The sequence below is a fragment of the Petaurus breviceps genome, unplaced genomic scaffold (genome assembly GCF_028583685.1).
Source record: "Petaurus breviceps papuanus isolate PSGF00001 unplaced genomic scaffold, PetGlider_PUasm1.0 188, whole genome shotgun sequence".
Taxonomy (NCBI): domain Eukaryota; kingdom Metazoa; phylum Chordata; class Mammalia; order Diprotodontia; family Petauridae; genus Petaurus; species Petaurus breviceps.
Window position 1 is genome coordinate 11,350,645 of NW_027185804.1, and position 15,499 is coordinate 11,366,143.

General features: G+C 38.4%; 1 protein-coding gene across 1 annotated transcript in view; it reads left to right on the plus strand.

The window, feature by feature from the left end:
* Nucleotides 1-8,979, plus strand: part of SLC6A5 (solute carrier family 6 member 5) — a 61,148-nt gene extending 52,169 nt beyond the window's left edge. Inside the window, exons 13-15 of the mRNA XM_069090897.1 lie at nucleotides 2,227-2,327; nucleotides 6,318-6,485; nucleotides 8,824-8,979. Coding sequence (XP_068946998.1) covers nucleotides 2,227-2,327; nucleotides 6,318-6,485; nucleotides 8,824-8,979 — 425 coding nt within the window. The remainder of the gene's footprint in view (nucleotides 1-2,226; nucleotides 2,328-6,317; nucleotides 6,486-8,823) is intronic.
* Nucleotides 8,980-15,499: the final 6,520 nt, after the last annotated feature.

A 15,499-nucleotide genomic window follows, 5' to 3' on the forward strand; every position in this document is an offset into this window, starting at 1 on the left:
CTTCTAGCACTAGATCTATGGTCTATGCTATCCTGGATTAGACTATGATCAAAAGCAAAAAACTGAGTGCTAAAGTAGAAATGATTAGAGAACTTGGGAAAAGTAACTCTTCAGTCTGAGAATTTGTACTATCTTGGGATTTGTATTATTGGAAGAGAGGAAAGCCAATGATGGTCTGACATGTTTGTACCTACAGTTTCAACAGTAGAATGTGGATTTCCAATGATAGATCAGATAGCTAGGAACCCATGGCCTAAATTCTACAGGGACAGTCAGTCCAAGAGAGATGGGAAATTCTCAGGTATGATGTGACTGTTCTTCTACTTTACTCAAGTACTTGAAGACATATCACATCCATTCAGGTACTCTCTTTCCAACCCTAAACATTCTTGAGGTCCTTCCCCAGACTGGTCACCATCCTGGGCAGACTCCAGTGTATCAATGTCATTCTTCAAATTTGTTCCCCAGATCAGAGCATTATTTGAAGAAGAGAAGACTTAGCAGGAGGCACATGATGATGATCCCCAAGTATAATAAGGACTGCCAGATGAGAAACTCAAATTGGTTTTGCTTGTCCCCAGAGGGCATTAGAAACAAAGTTGTAGACAGACTGATTTAGGCTCAATAGTAAAAATAAAAGCTTAACACTTGGATGTCTAAAAACAGAGTGGGTAACTTTGAGGAAGAGGAAATGTGTGGTCTTCCATGGTCTCTGAAGGTCTTCAGATGAAGACTGGATGAGTGTTGTTGAAGATTCAGTTGAGCAGATTGACAGGTACAAATTTGACTAGATGGCCTCTTGGGTCCTGTCCAGCTTGAATTTTGTCATTGTGTTGCTGCTGGCAGAACATCATTTTTCCATTAAAAATGAAAGGAGAAACTCTAAGTGTTCAAGTAGAGGTTAGACTACTTACTATTTGTCAGAGGTGGTACAAAGGGGACTTAGTAGACTGTAAGCTTTCTGAGGGCAGGTACCAGGGTTTTAGGTAAACTTTGATTCTCTTCCAGTGTCTCCTAGTACAGTAAGTTTGAGGTTAAGGGGAAAAACAGAATCACCATGACTCGAGAGCATTTTCCAGCTGTTTTCTTTATATGTTCATTTATTTCCTTACCCCTGCCTTTTAAAAGTGGAAAGGACTTTGGAATGACTTATGTAGGGAGTTCTAGGATCATAAGATCAGATATTTAGAATTGGAAGGAATCTCAGAGTCCGTGTAATCTTACCTCCTTCATTTTATAGGTGAGGAAATTGAGTCACAAAGGGTTTAAGTAAATTGTCCAAGTTCCAGTGGTAGAGAAGAGATTGGAATGTAGGTTCCATGATTCTTTGCACTATAATCTGTCCCCCTTTCCCCTCTCCACCCTTTAACCTATTGATTAGAATTGTATCTGTAACTAGGATGACAATGAGTCCCACTGCACCAAGGAGGGAGGTCAATCAGGACACAATGATTTCACAATGGGGAAGTTTTTGTCTGATAGCTCTGCATGGGATAAGCAAAAAGGTCTCTTAGCTACAGGCCCATGAAAGCCAGTTTTATCAGTTTGACTAATAGGGAGGTTAGAAAGCCATATTAAATAGGATAAATTTTAAACTGTTTCTGTGAAGCTGTTTCATCATCTGCCATACCCGTTGAATGAGCTTTTCATAGGTTTTGTTAGATGAACGGCATGGTGATGCAAGAAATTAAAAAAAAAACAACCCCTCACACACAGGGGATCTGGAGTGGGATTCAATCTTGGTTCATCTACTTGATAGTTGGGTGACCTTGGGCAAGTCATTTTCCTTTTCTAAACATCAGTTTCATTTCCAAAATGAAGGCATTAGATTAGATGGCCTTCCAAGTCCTTTCCAGCACTGTCTTTGCTGCTATGATCCTAATGGGCTGTCAAAGACAACAGGATAAGCATCCTATGTAGGTCTGAGCTGGTATTAGACTGTTTTGATAGGCCTGAGTGCTACTTGTGGCCCAAGAGCTTTCGCTAGGGGATAAAATCCCGAACTGTACTGATGCATGTGTTTAATAGCTATTTAAAGTTTCAGTTATGCATTATCTTCTGGACAGAGAGAGATTCATGTATCAGATGGTCTCTTGCATAAGTAGGGTGACCTTTGTATTAGTCAGGTGCCATCTTGGGTCAAAGAGCTTGAATTTGTTTCTGTAATGAGAACCAATCTTCCTACATTGCCTGATGCCCTGACTTCCTCTGCTTGTTTGTTTGCAGGTCTGCAAAGATTTTGTGAAGATATAGAAATGATGATTGGATTCCAGCCAAACATTTTCTGGAAAGTCTGCTGGGCATTTGTAACACCTACCATTCTTACAGTAAGGATCATATATTGGCAGTGGATGCTTCAACTCATGAATTAGATTTCTCTGGAATAATTTGATTTATCCTTCTTTTGTAAAATGCAGACCATGGTAGTTTTAGGGTAATTAATTGAAAAGATGAGAACACTGTATACTTATCCCAGTAACTCTATACATACTTACAGAAGGAGTCATTCTCCTTTCATTGTACAAGAGGCTGCTTGATGTGTTCCTTAAAGACCTTCAGATGGAGATGGATCCCTGGATTCATACTGCAGATTCTACCCCCTAATCCCTGGGACAGTAGGTTCAGTGGAAAGAGAATTGGCTGTGCAGTTAGGGGGGCCTGAATTAAAATTCTACTTCTGATGCTAACTACTTGTGTATCTTTAGAAAGATCATTTAAGCTCCCCAGCCCCAAGCTTCCTCTTCGGAAGACCCCTTCAGCTCTAAAGTGATGTTCCCCTAAGTCTCAATAAATGAATTCTTATTTTAAAGCTCTCTAGAAAGCTCCCATACTCCTATTTCCCAGCAGGTGGCGCTAAAAGCCAGACTAATAATGACCACTCACCCAATGGTTGAGTGCTGATATCTCTTTGAAGGAAATCAGGCAGGGAGAAAGATAATTGGGAAGAAAATCTGCATTTTCTTTTCTTTTGCTGTCATGGAGAATATAATAACACCATTTCAACTTTTTTTTCTGAGAAACTGGAACAAAAAGAGGGGGAAAAAACCCTGTGTGATGCATTTGTTTCAGTCTGCATGGAAAGTGATTAGTATTGTGGCGTGAAGTCGTCTCCCCCCCCCCCCCCCCCCCCCTGCCCATTATTCTAAAAGTCCCCTTTGCCAGAAGAGTTTAGGTGTGAGATTTTAAAGGGCATAAGTTATGTTTGCATTCTTTTAAAACCAGAACCGAGTCCACTGTAGGATGAGCTGAATTACCTATGTGGTACAAAGGAAATGCTTCTGCTGCCTGCCATTGGCAAACATGTTTCTGGCTCTCCATCTCACCCTCCACTCCCAAGTTTTTTATTTTTATTTTTTTGGCTTTCTAAGCTTTATTGATGGAGTGAGAACATGCCCTTCACTTGCTGCCAATGGTGTTTTTTTTTTATTGGCCCAAATAAAAATTGTAATCCTTGTGGGATTCTGTCTACCTGCTTTCACTCTTTTTCCCTAGGGGAATAGTGGAGACAGTCAAGCTGGAGAGATGCTTGTTGGACTCTGAGGAAATGTAGTATATACATTTACATGTGCAATATCAGTCTCTGGAATGGAAGTAAATTATAGATCCCTATCTATCTGATGAGAAGCACAGAGCCAAAGGCATATTTGATTAATCTATCATCTCTAAAGCATGCTTCCCATCCCCATACAGAGATAGTACAGTAAAGAGGATTGTTCTGCTAGCCAGCCAGACTGACACTGGGGGCAATTATGTATCCCTGCCTTCCTCCTTCAGGGTCTTGTTCAGGTGCAACCGAATTTAGGATGTTGATTTTAAAAAATCATGCCCTTTTTAGCTATAGATAATTGAAATAAAAGCACTAGATTGCTCATGGGTTTTCTCTTCCTTTCGTCCTTCATCCTTTCTGTCTTTCTCTCCCTTATTGACCAGAAGAAAAGACTTAAAACTATGGTATTAGGAGATTCCTTTAACTTGTGCAAATCTCTCAAGATTTAACTTTTGCTTTTGCTTCCCCATCCTCACACACTTTCCACATACTATGGGAGTTACACAGTTACTTGCTTCACCTAAGATATATTGCTTAAAACATATAGAACTCAGTAATGGGCTCAGATGAAGACTTTGGGTTACTCCTTCCCCCCATCTCCTATTTAGCATTGACGTGAATCTGGGACTTTTCTGTGTTAAAAACACTGAAATTCCCCCGCCTCCCTTTAGTATCATTCCTTCCCTGGGAGAATCTGCTATTTTTCAAGCATTAGCTAATGGTGACAGATTGCTCTCCCTTGAAGAGAAGCATTTGTTTGTTTTGTTTATTTGTTTTTCCTGTGGACCTGGTCTACTAAGCAGCATAATGGGTTCTAGTCTCAGTCTTTCTAAGGACTTTATGGGTTTCATGTGTAGCACATCTACTTGGTTCTTTGCTAAAGAAACAACCTATGATAACTTGCCCTAGGAAAAAATGTGGACAATGTGGGAATTTGTTTTGCTTCATGATGGATATTTGTTACAAGAGTTTTGTCCTTGTTTTCCATTTAGGGTAGGATATGGGAGGGATAGAAAATTAAATTAAAAATAAAAGCAAATGCAATTACAAAAAGAAAGAAAGAAAGAGAAATTAAAAAAAGAAAGTATGAGAGTAAAGGAAAAACCAAACCATCTTCTTTCAGTGAGAATTTATACTTTGACCTCAAGGGGCATCACAGTTTGGAAACAATTTCTGAAGGTATAAGTAAATACAAAATGTCCTTACTAGTATACCATTTTCTGGGAAGCAAGCTCAGATTTTGCCAGTGCTGGGTGAATTCGACTCACTGACTCAATACCACTTTATTACTAGATAGCCAATAGGTGAGATTTTATTGAAACTAAATCCTAAGAAAGGAATTTAGTATGAAGAATGATCTTACATTGATCAACGTATTTGTGCACCTACACATGGAAGTAGAAAGATCCAGTCATCCACTGTTGCGTGTTCTTGTTGTATCCTATTACAAATTGTTGCTGTTGTTGTATGCTACTCCAAATTCCAGATTAGTCAGCTAGGAAGGGCGAATATTATGGCTTAAATGACTTTGTAGCCCGGAAATGAAATCGATCATTTTTATACATGCCTTCTTGGATTTATAGGGCTATAAATATTCTTTATGCAATTATTGTATATATAGTCAGATCACGTTACTGAATTATGCACAAACATAAGCAGATGTATTGCTATTTATATAGTAAATGAAATGAGCAACTTAACATAATTACATTACGCCATAGTGCCAATAGACTGTGTAATAAAGCTTATAACTCTAGGGGCAAATGTTTAAAAGGAACTTGGAGTAGAGCTCTTTCTTTGTAGGAGCATGAAAAAATAGTTGTCTACAGGCCAGGGTTGTTTAGAATTTTTGTGTTGAAGTCTTATTGCATAGGAATGACTGCTTGAACTCTGTATTGGACTAAGTACGCTTTGCTGCCAGTAATGGTGATGATAGTAACAATAACAGAGATGATGATGAAGATGTTGTACAAATATCTTACATGTGTACATGGCTTTGTGCTTCTCAAAGTCCCTCCATGTACTCTATTTACTATAATAATCTCTCCACACCCCACATTAAAATGTTGATATTTCTCATTTCAAAGGAGTAGGGAGGGAAATGACTTGACTATCCAGGCCACTGTTTCTAAAGATATAATAAAGCTAGCAAACTTACCTTATGGTCCCTGGGAAATGACTCTGAAGGCTTGATGAGAGCAAGATATGCCTGTTTACATTTCTTTAGTCCCCATTTTCAGCAAATAGGATCATTCATGTTGTTTCCTGACCAAGTCTTCAGAGGATCTCTTGCTGCTTCTTTGGAGGGGGGTGGGTGGGGGCAGAATTAGTCTGTTATCTACTATTGTGCCTGACAAGTAATTAGAGGAGCAGTTATTCCTATTTTGCATAGGAGGGATCTGAGACATATGGAGTGACTCAATGACTGACAGATACAGGATTACAAGCTCCTGATTTTTAGTCTGTGAACCAACATGCTGCCTCTACCCAACTGTAAGGGCAGAGAGCTATATTCCTTTAACCACTGTTTATGAAAAGAAACATAGATGAATTAGTCTTTATAGCTATACTTTGTACCCAATAACTTCTCCAGTATCACCCTGGGTCTAACTTAGGAAGGGGCTACTTGCTTGCTATGAGTCATAGTTTAGGCCAGCTGAATTGAAAGAAAGGTCAATTTAATTCCTTTGTGTGTGGGATGACATACTCCAAGTCATTACTGATGAACCTGCACTAACCACGTGTTGTTTTCTTTTCTCCTTCTTTCCAGTTTATTCTTTGCTTCAGTTTTTATCAGTGGGAACCCATGACCTATGGCTCTTACCGCTACCCCAACTGGTCGATGGTGCTTGGATGGTTGATGTTAGCCTGTTCAGTTATTTGGATCCCTATTATGTTTGTGATAAAAATGCATCTAGCTCCAGGAAAATTTATTGAGGTAATTCTATGGATTTCTATTCCCCTGCTATCCTTTCCCAAGGGAAAGCCAGGGAAATCTATGCATAAAAAAAGCAAAAGATTCAGTAAACTTATTCAAGAGGTAGACTCGGTGATTAAGTGATTACAATTGCCACAGTTTTCTATTAAATCCATTTTTATTATGTATTATTCTACTAATGGAGGTTTTCAGCCAATCCAAATGCAGAGCTATTATTATGCTATTCCTCAACCTGGTGACAGTTCTGTTGAATAAATGATCATAGCTTCAGCTCCTTTCTCTGGAGTTTCCTTCTTCTCTTCCCTCATCCGCATTTTAAATCCCAGTATTTAGTTTTTAACTACACATCAAATTCCTTTTTTCTTGCTAGTTTTTCCCTTCTACCCCAGTCTTTTTCTTTCTGAACTCTCCCATCATTTCTGATGTTAGAAATACATTCAATATAATTAATCTGTCACAGTTCTGTCTCCTTCTTGCTGCCTGTTGTTCGACTGGGGTTAGCATTGATGGGATTGGCACTATCCCTGTAGGAAAGTGATGAGGGTCTCCAGGCAACAATTGACTTTGAGAACAGATGGCATGGGATATATCCCATATAGTGGCTCTTGAACAATTTTGGGGAGTCCACAAACCACTTTGGTTGGACAAATGAGCATACAAACTGTTTACCTTCAGATTCAGTGATGCTTTATATCTCTGAGCCTTGATTTCCTCATAGATGAAGGGACTAGATTAGAGAGGTCTTCTCCAACTCAAAAGCTTTAAGGTGATGTGATTCTACAGCACATGTTCACCTTCATCAGTGCAAAAACACTTCTTCAGAATGAATGAGAAAATTTGTACTGCTTTATATAAACTACTAGTAAGGTGAAATCTAGATTTTATCACTGTCAGAATCAAATTGATTCATGCTGTACTATTAAGAGAAAAATCTGCCTACCACCACCTATAGGACCCTTGAGGATGACCACTGGTCCATGGAGCACAAGGAAGAATATGGTCACTAGAGGGCAGTAATACTGGCACTGAGTAGTTTGTATCCTTGCCCTTTCAGTCAACTAGAATGAGAAATAAGGGAGCCCCTTTGGATCTTGGATACAAGAAGTAGAACGAGTTAATGTCAATCACAGGGTAATATTAGAAAATGCACAAAAACCAGGGGAATGGAAGTTGAAATTCATTAATTTAAAATGATCTGCTTAGAATGTGATAGTTATCCCTGGCAGGTATAGGAGGGAGACTTGTTCTCATTAAGTCAATAATCCAGTTTTCATCAACAGGAGTATTTCCTATATTTCATCCCCTGTTTTTAGATCACTGTTATGTAATGAAACCTAGTGACTGTGCAGTTGTGTCCCAGTGAATCACCTTTGCACACTGTTCTGAAGTTCTGCTCAAATGGATAAAATACAGTGTTAGCCATGGGTATTTCCATCTTAGCGTGCAATGCCCTAACCTAATGAGTTGGCTATATACATTTATTATGGTTGATTTGGGACATAAAGGTTGCAAACTGGTAATTAAAGTAACTGATAGAAGAGTCAGATTCATTTTAATAGATAATAAACATATAATTGCTCCCTCTACATAGCCAGAGATTTGTTTTCTTTCTTTTTTTAATACAAAATTCTCCATTCAAATTAAGTTTTCAATAAAGATTTCAGTGAGAGAATTAGATAATTCCCATTATTTTTAGCTTTCCTCCAGGAGCCCACTTGTCTGAACCAGAGAGAGAAGTACCCACTTTTTTTTGCATAAGATAATTAACATCTTTGCTCACTCTTGACAATATATCTTTTGGGTTTGGATTAGAGTTTTTGTTTGGTCATTTATATCCTTTTGGGAAATAAGTTAAAGTTATTTATTTTGATGCTACCACCTACCCACTCACTGTTAAGACTCCAGAGCTGAAGTCATTGAGCATGTGTCCTCTGAAGAGCATGTTTGGCATTTGGGGGGAAAATCTTACAAATTTTCTTCATTTGGAGGAAAAAATATCTAATTAACATCTGGGATCTTTATCCTTTATTAATCTTGCAAATTTGTGTACAAAACAAACCTTAAGCAGCAGTTCATGATAATATTACTTGCAGGGTGATGTAAATGATTTCAAGTGAACCAAAGTAAATCTCCTCTTTAACTTTCCTGGGTTTAATTACTGGGCCTGATCTTATGGAAAAGCTTTTCTTATCATAGGAGATTTCTTTTTCCTAGGGAGAGTCACAAGCTAGATAGGTCTAAGAGTAAACCCTTTCTGAATTCTCTGATTAAGTGGTGCAAAGAGGAGAGTCTTTGGTTCCTGTGACCTGTGACAGATGTGTCTTTGGTTCTCTTTCAGAGGCTCAAGTTGGTTTGTTCTCCACAGCCAGACTGGGGCCCATTTTTGGCTCGGCACCGTGGAGAGCGTTACAAGAACATGATCGACCCGTTGGGAACATCATCCCTGGGACTGAAACTGCCAGTGAAGGATTTTGAACTGGGGACCCAGTGCTAGTCTTATGGCAGCAACAGCACAACCTTGATTTGTGATTTTTTTTCTTGTTTCCCTCCCATGTCCTTATTTCACCCCCCACTTGCCACATCTCCCTTCACTTCTGTGCATGAGAGTGGTTTCTTAGAAAAGTAGGACTTTTTGTCGCATGCTGTAGTGAAGAGCTAGACAGACCACTTGAAGCAGGGTTGGCTTTGAGCGAGTGGTGTCCTATATATTGGGTTTTCCACTTCTGTAGCATGCTGTTGTTCACCTTTTGGGAGAGGATTGGAAAAGTTGTTTCCACTAGTCATTTGAGCCACAAGGAGGAATGGTTTGATGGGTAGGGCATGTTTCCTTTTGGTGGCCAAAGTAGAGTTGAAGCAGAGTTGTAAGGTGTTGTGACCTCAGCCATGAGGTGCCCAATAATTTGGAATGTATTAGCATGGAGAGTCAAATAGGTAGTTTCAGTGAGTTTTTCCAGAGAATTAAAGTAGAGGACAAAATATATTTGGAAAGAATTAAAATGGCAATGATGAGAAAGTATATTTGGTATAAGACCAGGTGGATACATGTGGACACCACTGAATTGGTTGATTTCATGAGTTTCCATGCATAAATTGAGTTTTGTCTCTTTCATTTGGACCAAAGGTCTCATAGTCTGAAGCCCCTAATTATTCATTCCCAGCAGAGAGCGCTGAAAAATCATTTCTGTTTCTCCCATCTAAGTCCTTCTTTTTGAAGCCACATCTGTGGGTTTTTGGGTCATTTTTTTTGTCTTTCTGAAATCTCTTCTCAAGAAGCCATCATATAATTTGTGCCTGATTTTATATTCTCATGGTAGTTCTGTGTTCTAGTTTCAACATGACATTTAGCTGTGTGGTTCAATGTAGTACTCTCTTATTTCTTCTCTTCTAAATGCTTTTCTATAAGCTGTAGAAATATTGTTCTCTTTCAACCTCTGGGAAAATAAGACTTACCCCAACTCTGTCTATATATTTTATATATATAGGACATAAACTCTTAAAGACAGACTGATAACTTCTTAATTTTTACTCTCAACTTTTTTCACTCACAGTAACTGCCAACTGTGGTCATAAGGATATATAGAAATGGAGAGTTTAGTAGAAGGCAATCATGCTGTCCCTGGACTGGTAGAACATTTCTAGGTCACTGCGTTTACAGAATTTTCTGATAAATACAGCTTAGGTAAGTAGTGATCAAGCCAATTAAGACTCTAGCTTTTAAGAACACATTTAGCCAATCCAATTTTAAGAATTCCCCATTTATAGCACTTATTGTAATTGCATTATAATGAGAGAGAAAAATATGTCTACCAAGATGAGGAAACCTGTAACCTTTATTATCTCCTTATATCCTATACATAAGTAGATGAGCTTTTTAAAGAATGATCTGTGTTCACATAGTATGTACCAGTAGTGCTGTTTTATGTCCATATAAATATCTTACAAAATAATGTAGAAATGGTGACTTTAGTGTAGACTAGTCTGAGTTTCTTTGCTTTTCTTTTTTTGGCCCACTATAATAGCACCAAATCTAAAATTGATTCCTTTCGAGGGACTATTTCAATCATTTTCTTATTTCTCTTTGTGTCTTCACATTACAGGGTCTCAGGTAAATATTCAGTTAAACACATGTCTATTGATGTGATGCTTTCATCCATTTAAAAAACAACAAAACCCCAAACCAGACCTTAAATGTCACATTTTCTGAAAGAAACCCATTTCTTTTGTATAAAATACCGACTCATTTTGCTGAGCTTTCTCTTTTCTAGGGCAAATAGTGTTGCCATTTGCTGACATGGGGGTGGAACTTTAAAGTCTGCCTTATGCAGTGTGTGAAAAATGAAATGAAAATGGTTTGGGAGATTTGGTTCCACCCTGCTCCCCCATAATCAGCAAGGTCCCCATCCACCCCTGCTTTATGGTAGAGTTTGTGTCAATCACAGAGGCAGAATAGTGCTCTTTGTACAGAGACTTTACCAAAATCAGCACTCACAACTTAGCCTTACAGAGCTATGCTGTTGATTCACCTATGCCAATTGGGTTTCAAAGGGGCATGGTGTGCTCACTTCCTGGAAAAAGCCATATTGATGGGAAGCTACAACTGGTTTGGCAGATCAATTTGATCAAGAGAATGGGCCCTACCAAATGACTTTAGTGGTTATTGTGGTAGGGGAGGGCAGCTGGGGGAATCTTTTTGGTGTTAGAATGAATTTTCTCTCCATATCAGAGAAGTCTTTACATTTTGATAGTTGGAGAAAAAACCAGAAATCAATTACCGCCATGTAGTAGGTGATGATGATTCTGCGCCCCTCCCCCCGCCCCATTTCTATCTCTGTCTTTTCTCTTTCTGTTCTCTATCTCTGTCTCTATATTTTCTTTGTTTTTGTGTGTCTGTGTATCCCTCTGTCTCTGTCTTTCTCTCCCCCTCACTTTTCTCTTTCTGGCTAAAAACTGAATTTGATTTTAGAAGCCAATGCAATTTCTTCCAATTATTTTTTGGTGATTAAAAGAAACAAAGAAATCTTTCCAGTGTTGCCGGGTTACCCAAACTATAAGTTAACCTAATTGCTGGTTAAACTTTTTTTTTGACTGGGTAGTTTTAAAAACTGTGTAGTTGGAAGTGGCTGCCTTTGTGTTAATTAGAATTTATCTATTCAAGAAGATAAAACACAGGTATCTTCGGCCATCTGTTGTTTTCTGGCTATTTTGAAATCTTAGATGAAAATTGTTTAAAGTGGCAAGTACCAGGTGAGAAATTCCTAACTTTTCTTGGGGGCTGCAAATCTGAAGAATTTTAAATTTAATATTTCATTTCTTTCATTGTGACAGCCATTCCCAATTTTCAGTCTTTTTTTGTTCAGAGATGTTATATAAGACAGATCTCTTTACAGGTATTATAGTCCAGTGTATCTTAAGCACTTGGTCAGTACTATTTCAGCTAATACATACACAGCTCTGACAAATATTTCTGTGATATTAAAATACTTGCACCTAACTCAAGGAAAAAAAAGAAATTAATTTTTAAGTTACCAATATCACCATAAACTACATGTGGGGTCGCTACTTGGCAATTTTCCATTTGATTAAAGAACACTGGAGTTGTTAGGGAAAGTGGCTCATTTACTATTGTGCAGAGGAGTTTGGTAATTTTCCATTGGTGAAATTATTTTGGTGACACCAACAAATGCCAGAAACCCATTCCAAAACAAAAAGCCATATGTGAAAAAACCAGTGACCCTGTAAGGTCCTCCAAGGAGAACAATTGTATATTTCTTAACTATTGGTGTTGTGGCTTTCTATGCAGATATTAGCCTTGCAAGTTAGTAGCTTTCAATCTGTTCAAAATTGTGTTTGTCACATGCTTATGTGCTCAAAAGAGGTACAATTCTGGGACCAGTTCAAATGTCCTACTTTTTGTTTTGTGCATGAAAACTACACTCAATGCAAATCCTGGATGATCTCAACTGTTTTGGGGTCTTCCAAGTATTTTTAATATGCAAGAAATGTAACCAATTTGTGTTTCAGCAAGAAGCAGCAGCACTTTATGCTTCAAAAAGAAGGGTTGAACAAAATGACTCTTAATTGAACCAGACTTGGACTGTCCTTACCATAGGTGTTTTGTTTGGTTGAGCTAACCTTGAATTAGGTTCTACTTCATGGACCATCTAGAGGTGCCTCAGTGCTCAGTATCTCTTCCACCTATCTGCCAGTTAGCTTGATTTTTCCATTCCGAAGGTCAGGATTTCCTTTGTGCTACATGTCATTGCTCGCTGATCATCTTCCCCTTCCTGGAGACTTGTATAACGCTATTGCTTTGGATGACCATGGATAATAAGATCATCCTGGTATGTATTTGTGGACAGGGATTTGGCCTTGTGTTTCTCCTCTTTTCAGGGTTTATGTTTTGGCAGCATAATGCTAGAAACATGGATTGAGGGCACTTTTAATTGTAGGCTGTCCAGCTATGTCAATTTGGATGAGCCATGCAAGGGGGGATTTTTCCACTTGCCCAACCATAGTATGTGTGGGGAGTGTCCAGCTTTGAAGAAACAGATTGGGAAACTGGGCTTTTATTCCCAATTTTCTACAAAGAGAATATCCGGCACTCATGAAATATTGGAACTTCTGTCCTGAGATTTGGCTCTCCAGACCCACAGAAGGATCATGTGCTTCTGCTATCTCATGGTCCCTGCCTTTGCCAACTCAAAGCAGCCTGCAACCAAAGAAAGAGTGCATTTTTGACCTAGGGTTTAACTTGTCCCTGGAGAGCAAGCAGAATCTTATGACTTCAATAGTTTGGTTTTCCTGCCATGTTTTCAATACATCTTCAGGTTACCATTTGCCTTATAGGTGTATTTCATCATTAGGATAAGAGTTAGTGTTGAACTAGAATCTGTTGTCTGTCATGCATAATGTCTTGTGTCCTTTGTGTCTTTTTTGGCACTTTATTCCAGACCTATCACTGAATAGGTTAATTGGTAATTACATACTTGCGTAATGTCACAAATACAGGCACTCCATATGGAAAATATTGCCTGTAAAAAAATAAAGATATGCTCCCTAATCAGGTCGTTCTATTTTTTCATTAGCTATACATGAAGAAGATATATTATGTTACAAATGATACATCATATATATCTTATATAGTGCATATTATATACTGTTTATTTAAGAAGTCATTATTCTTGAGGCCCTACCTCAAATTTTGTATTTATGTGTACAAATGCAATTTATTGTATTATATATTTGCCTATTATATAATGATGTTATAAATTAGAATTTATCCTATAATGTATGAGTTCTAAAAACACTAAATAAATGTCAGTGGTTAAAACATGATGGTTACTGTGTTGTGTCTGCTGGAAACCCATTACCCAACATCATTCTTACTTAACTAATGGCCTTTGGGTGTCTGCAGGATTGATCCATTTTACTGGTGGAAACCCAGAGCAGCCAGGGAAAACTAGCCTCCTGGGGAAATGAAATATCAAGCTACTGTAGAAACAAATATCAATTAAGCGATCATATTCTTAATCATAAGAATGCTTTGTTGCTTGCTAAATTATGAATTGCCCCCTCAAAGCTCTGTGTGTGTATGTATGTGTGCTATAAGGGTGTGTATGAATATTAGAGAGAATTAGTCAAATCTTTTGGCGTAGATTGTCACTTTATCTGCATTTCAGACAGTTTAGGTAGGAGAACTGGAATTAAGACTTTACTGTCTGGAAAGCCAAAGCTTGGTCCTGTTCAGCTTGGAATAAAACTACTGCAGTCATCTGACCTTGCGCCAAGACTCCAACATTAAAAAGACAAGAGTAACTTGGACTACCCAAGTAGGAAAACAACCCTCCGCCATTCCCTACCAGCCTTCCAGCTGTTGAAACCTGAAGTGTTATCACTGTTACGTTGACTAAGCCTAAGAAATGACATCTAGCGAGTAGGCCCACAAACACCAACAAGGTAGATACATAAATGATATTGGAAGAAAAAACTGGTTCAGCAAACTCCAAGTTAAGCATTAGGGCTTTATCCTCTTAGAAAGTATCCTCTAGTGAGTAGAGAAAGCTATCTCAGGGAGGAGAGGTGGAGGGTGTTGCTTGAGAAAGAGATGATGTCCAACAGTTTTTAGATCTTCAGCTTGTGCCCCTAACATATTTCTCAGTCTTATTTTTTTGTAATCCTTTAAAATAGGCATTTGAGACCAGAAATAGGGACTGGACTTGTGATATCATTGATACAGAGAACTTCCAAATGAGGAAACTCAGTTGTCTGGAGCACTGAGAGGTTAAGTATCTTGCCCAGTATCACACAGACTTTACATGTCAGGACTTGAACCCAGATCTCCCTGACTCCAAGCCTAGCTCTTTATCCACTATACTATGCTACCTCTCCATTTAGTTGGTCTTCATGATCCCTTTTTAAAAAAATATTCAGGAAGTGATGACCAGGACATAACATGGAAAGTTTACTGCACATGGTAGGGGTACAGGGAAGCTACTCTGGTCTTATTTCTAAAAGAAAATAATTTTGGTCTAACCATATAAAATAGCTTTACAGCAGGAAAGAATCTTAGAGATTATCTAGGTCATCCTAGATAAGATAAAAGCCTGATTTTACAAATGAGGGAGCTGGGGTCCTGAGAAGTAAAGTCACATATGGATATTTAATAGAAGGTAGGTAGCAGAGGGCAGAACTGAACCCAGAGGTCAGTTCTTGGACCCAAATTTACCTCTTTTTCTCTTGTATTCAGTTTTAGTTGCTTTGTTTTTATCGTTAGCCCCATTTATTTTGTTGTTGCAGTCATTGTGTTTGTTGTTTCCTGGTTCTGCTTATTTCACTATGCATCATTTCATATGTTTTCTCATGCTTTTTAATATTCATAACATTCATTACTTTCTATAAAATAGCAATATTCTAGTAAGATCCCTTCCTTTCTTCCTGCCTCTCTTCCTCCCTCCCTCCTTTCCTTCTTTCCTTCCTTCCTTCCTTCCTTCCTTCCTTCCTTCCTTCCTTCCTTC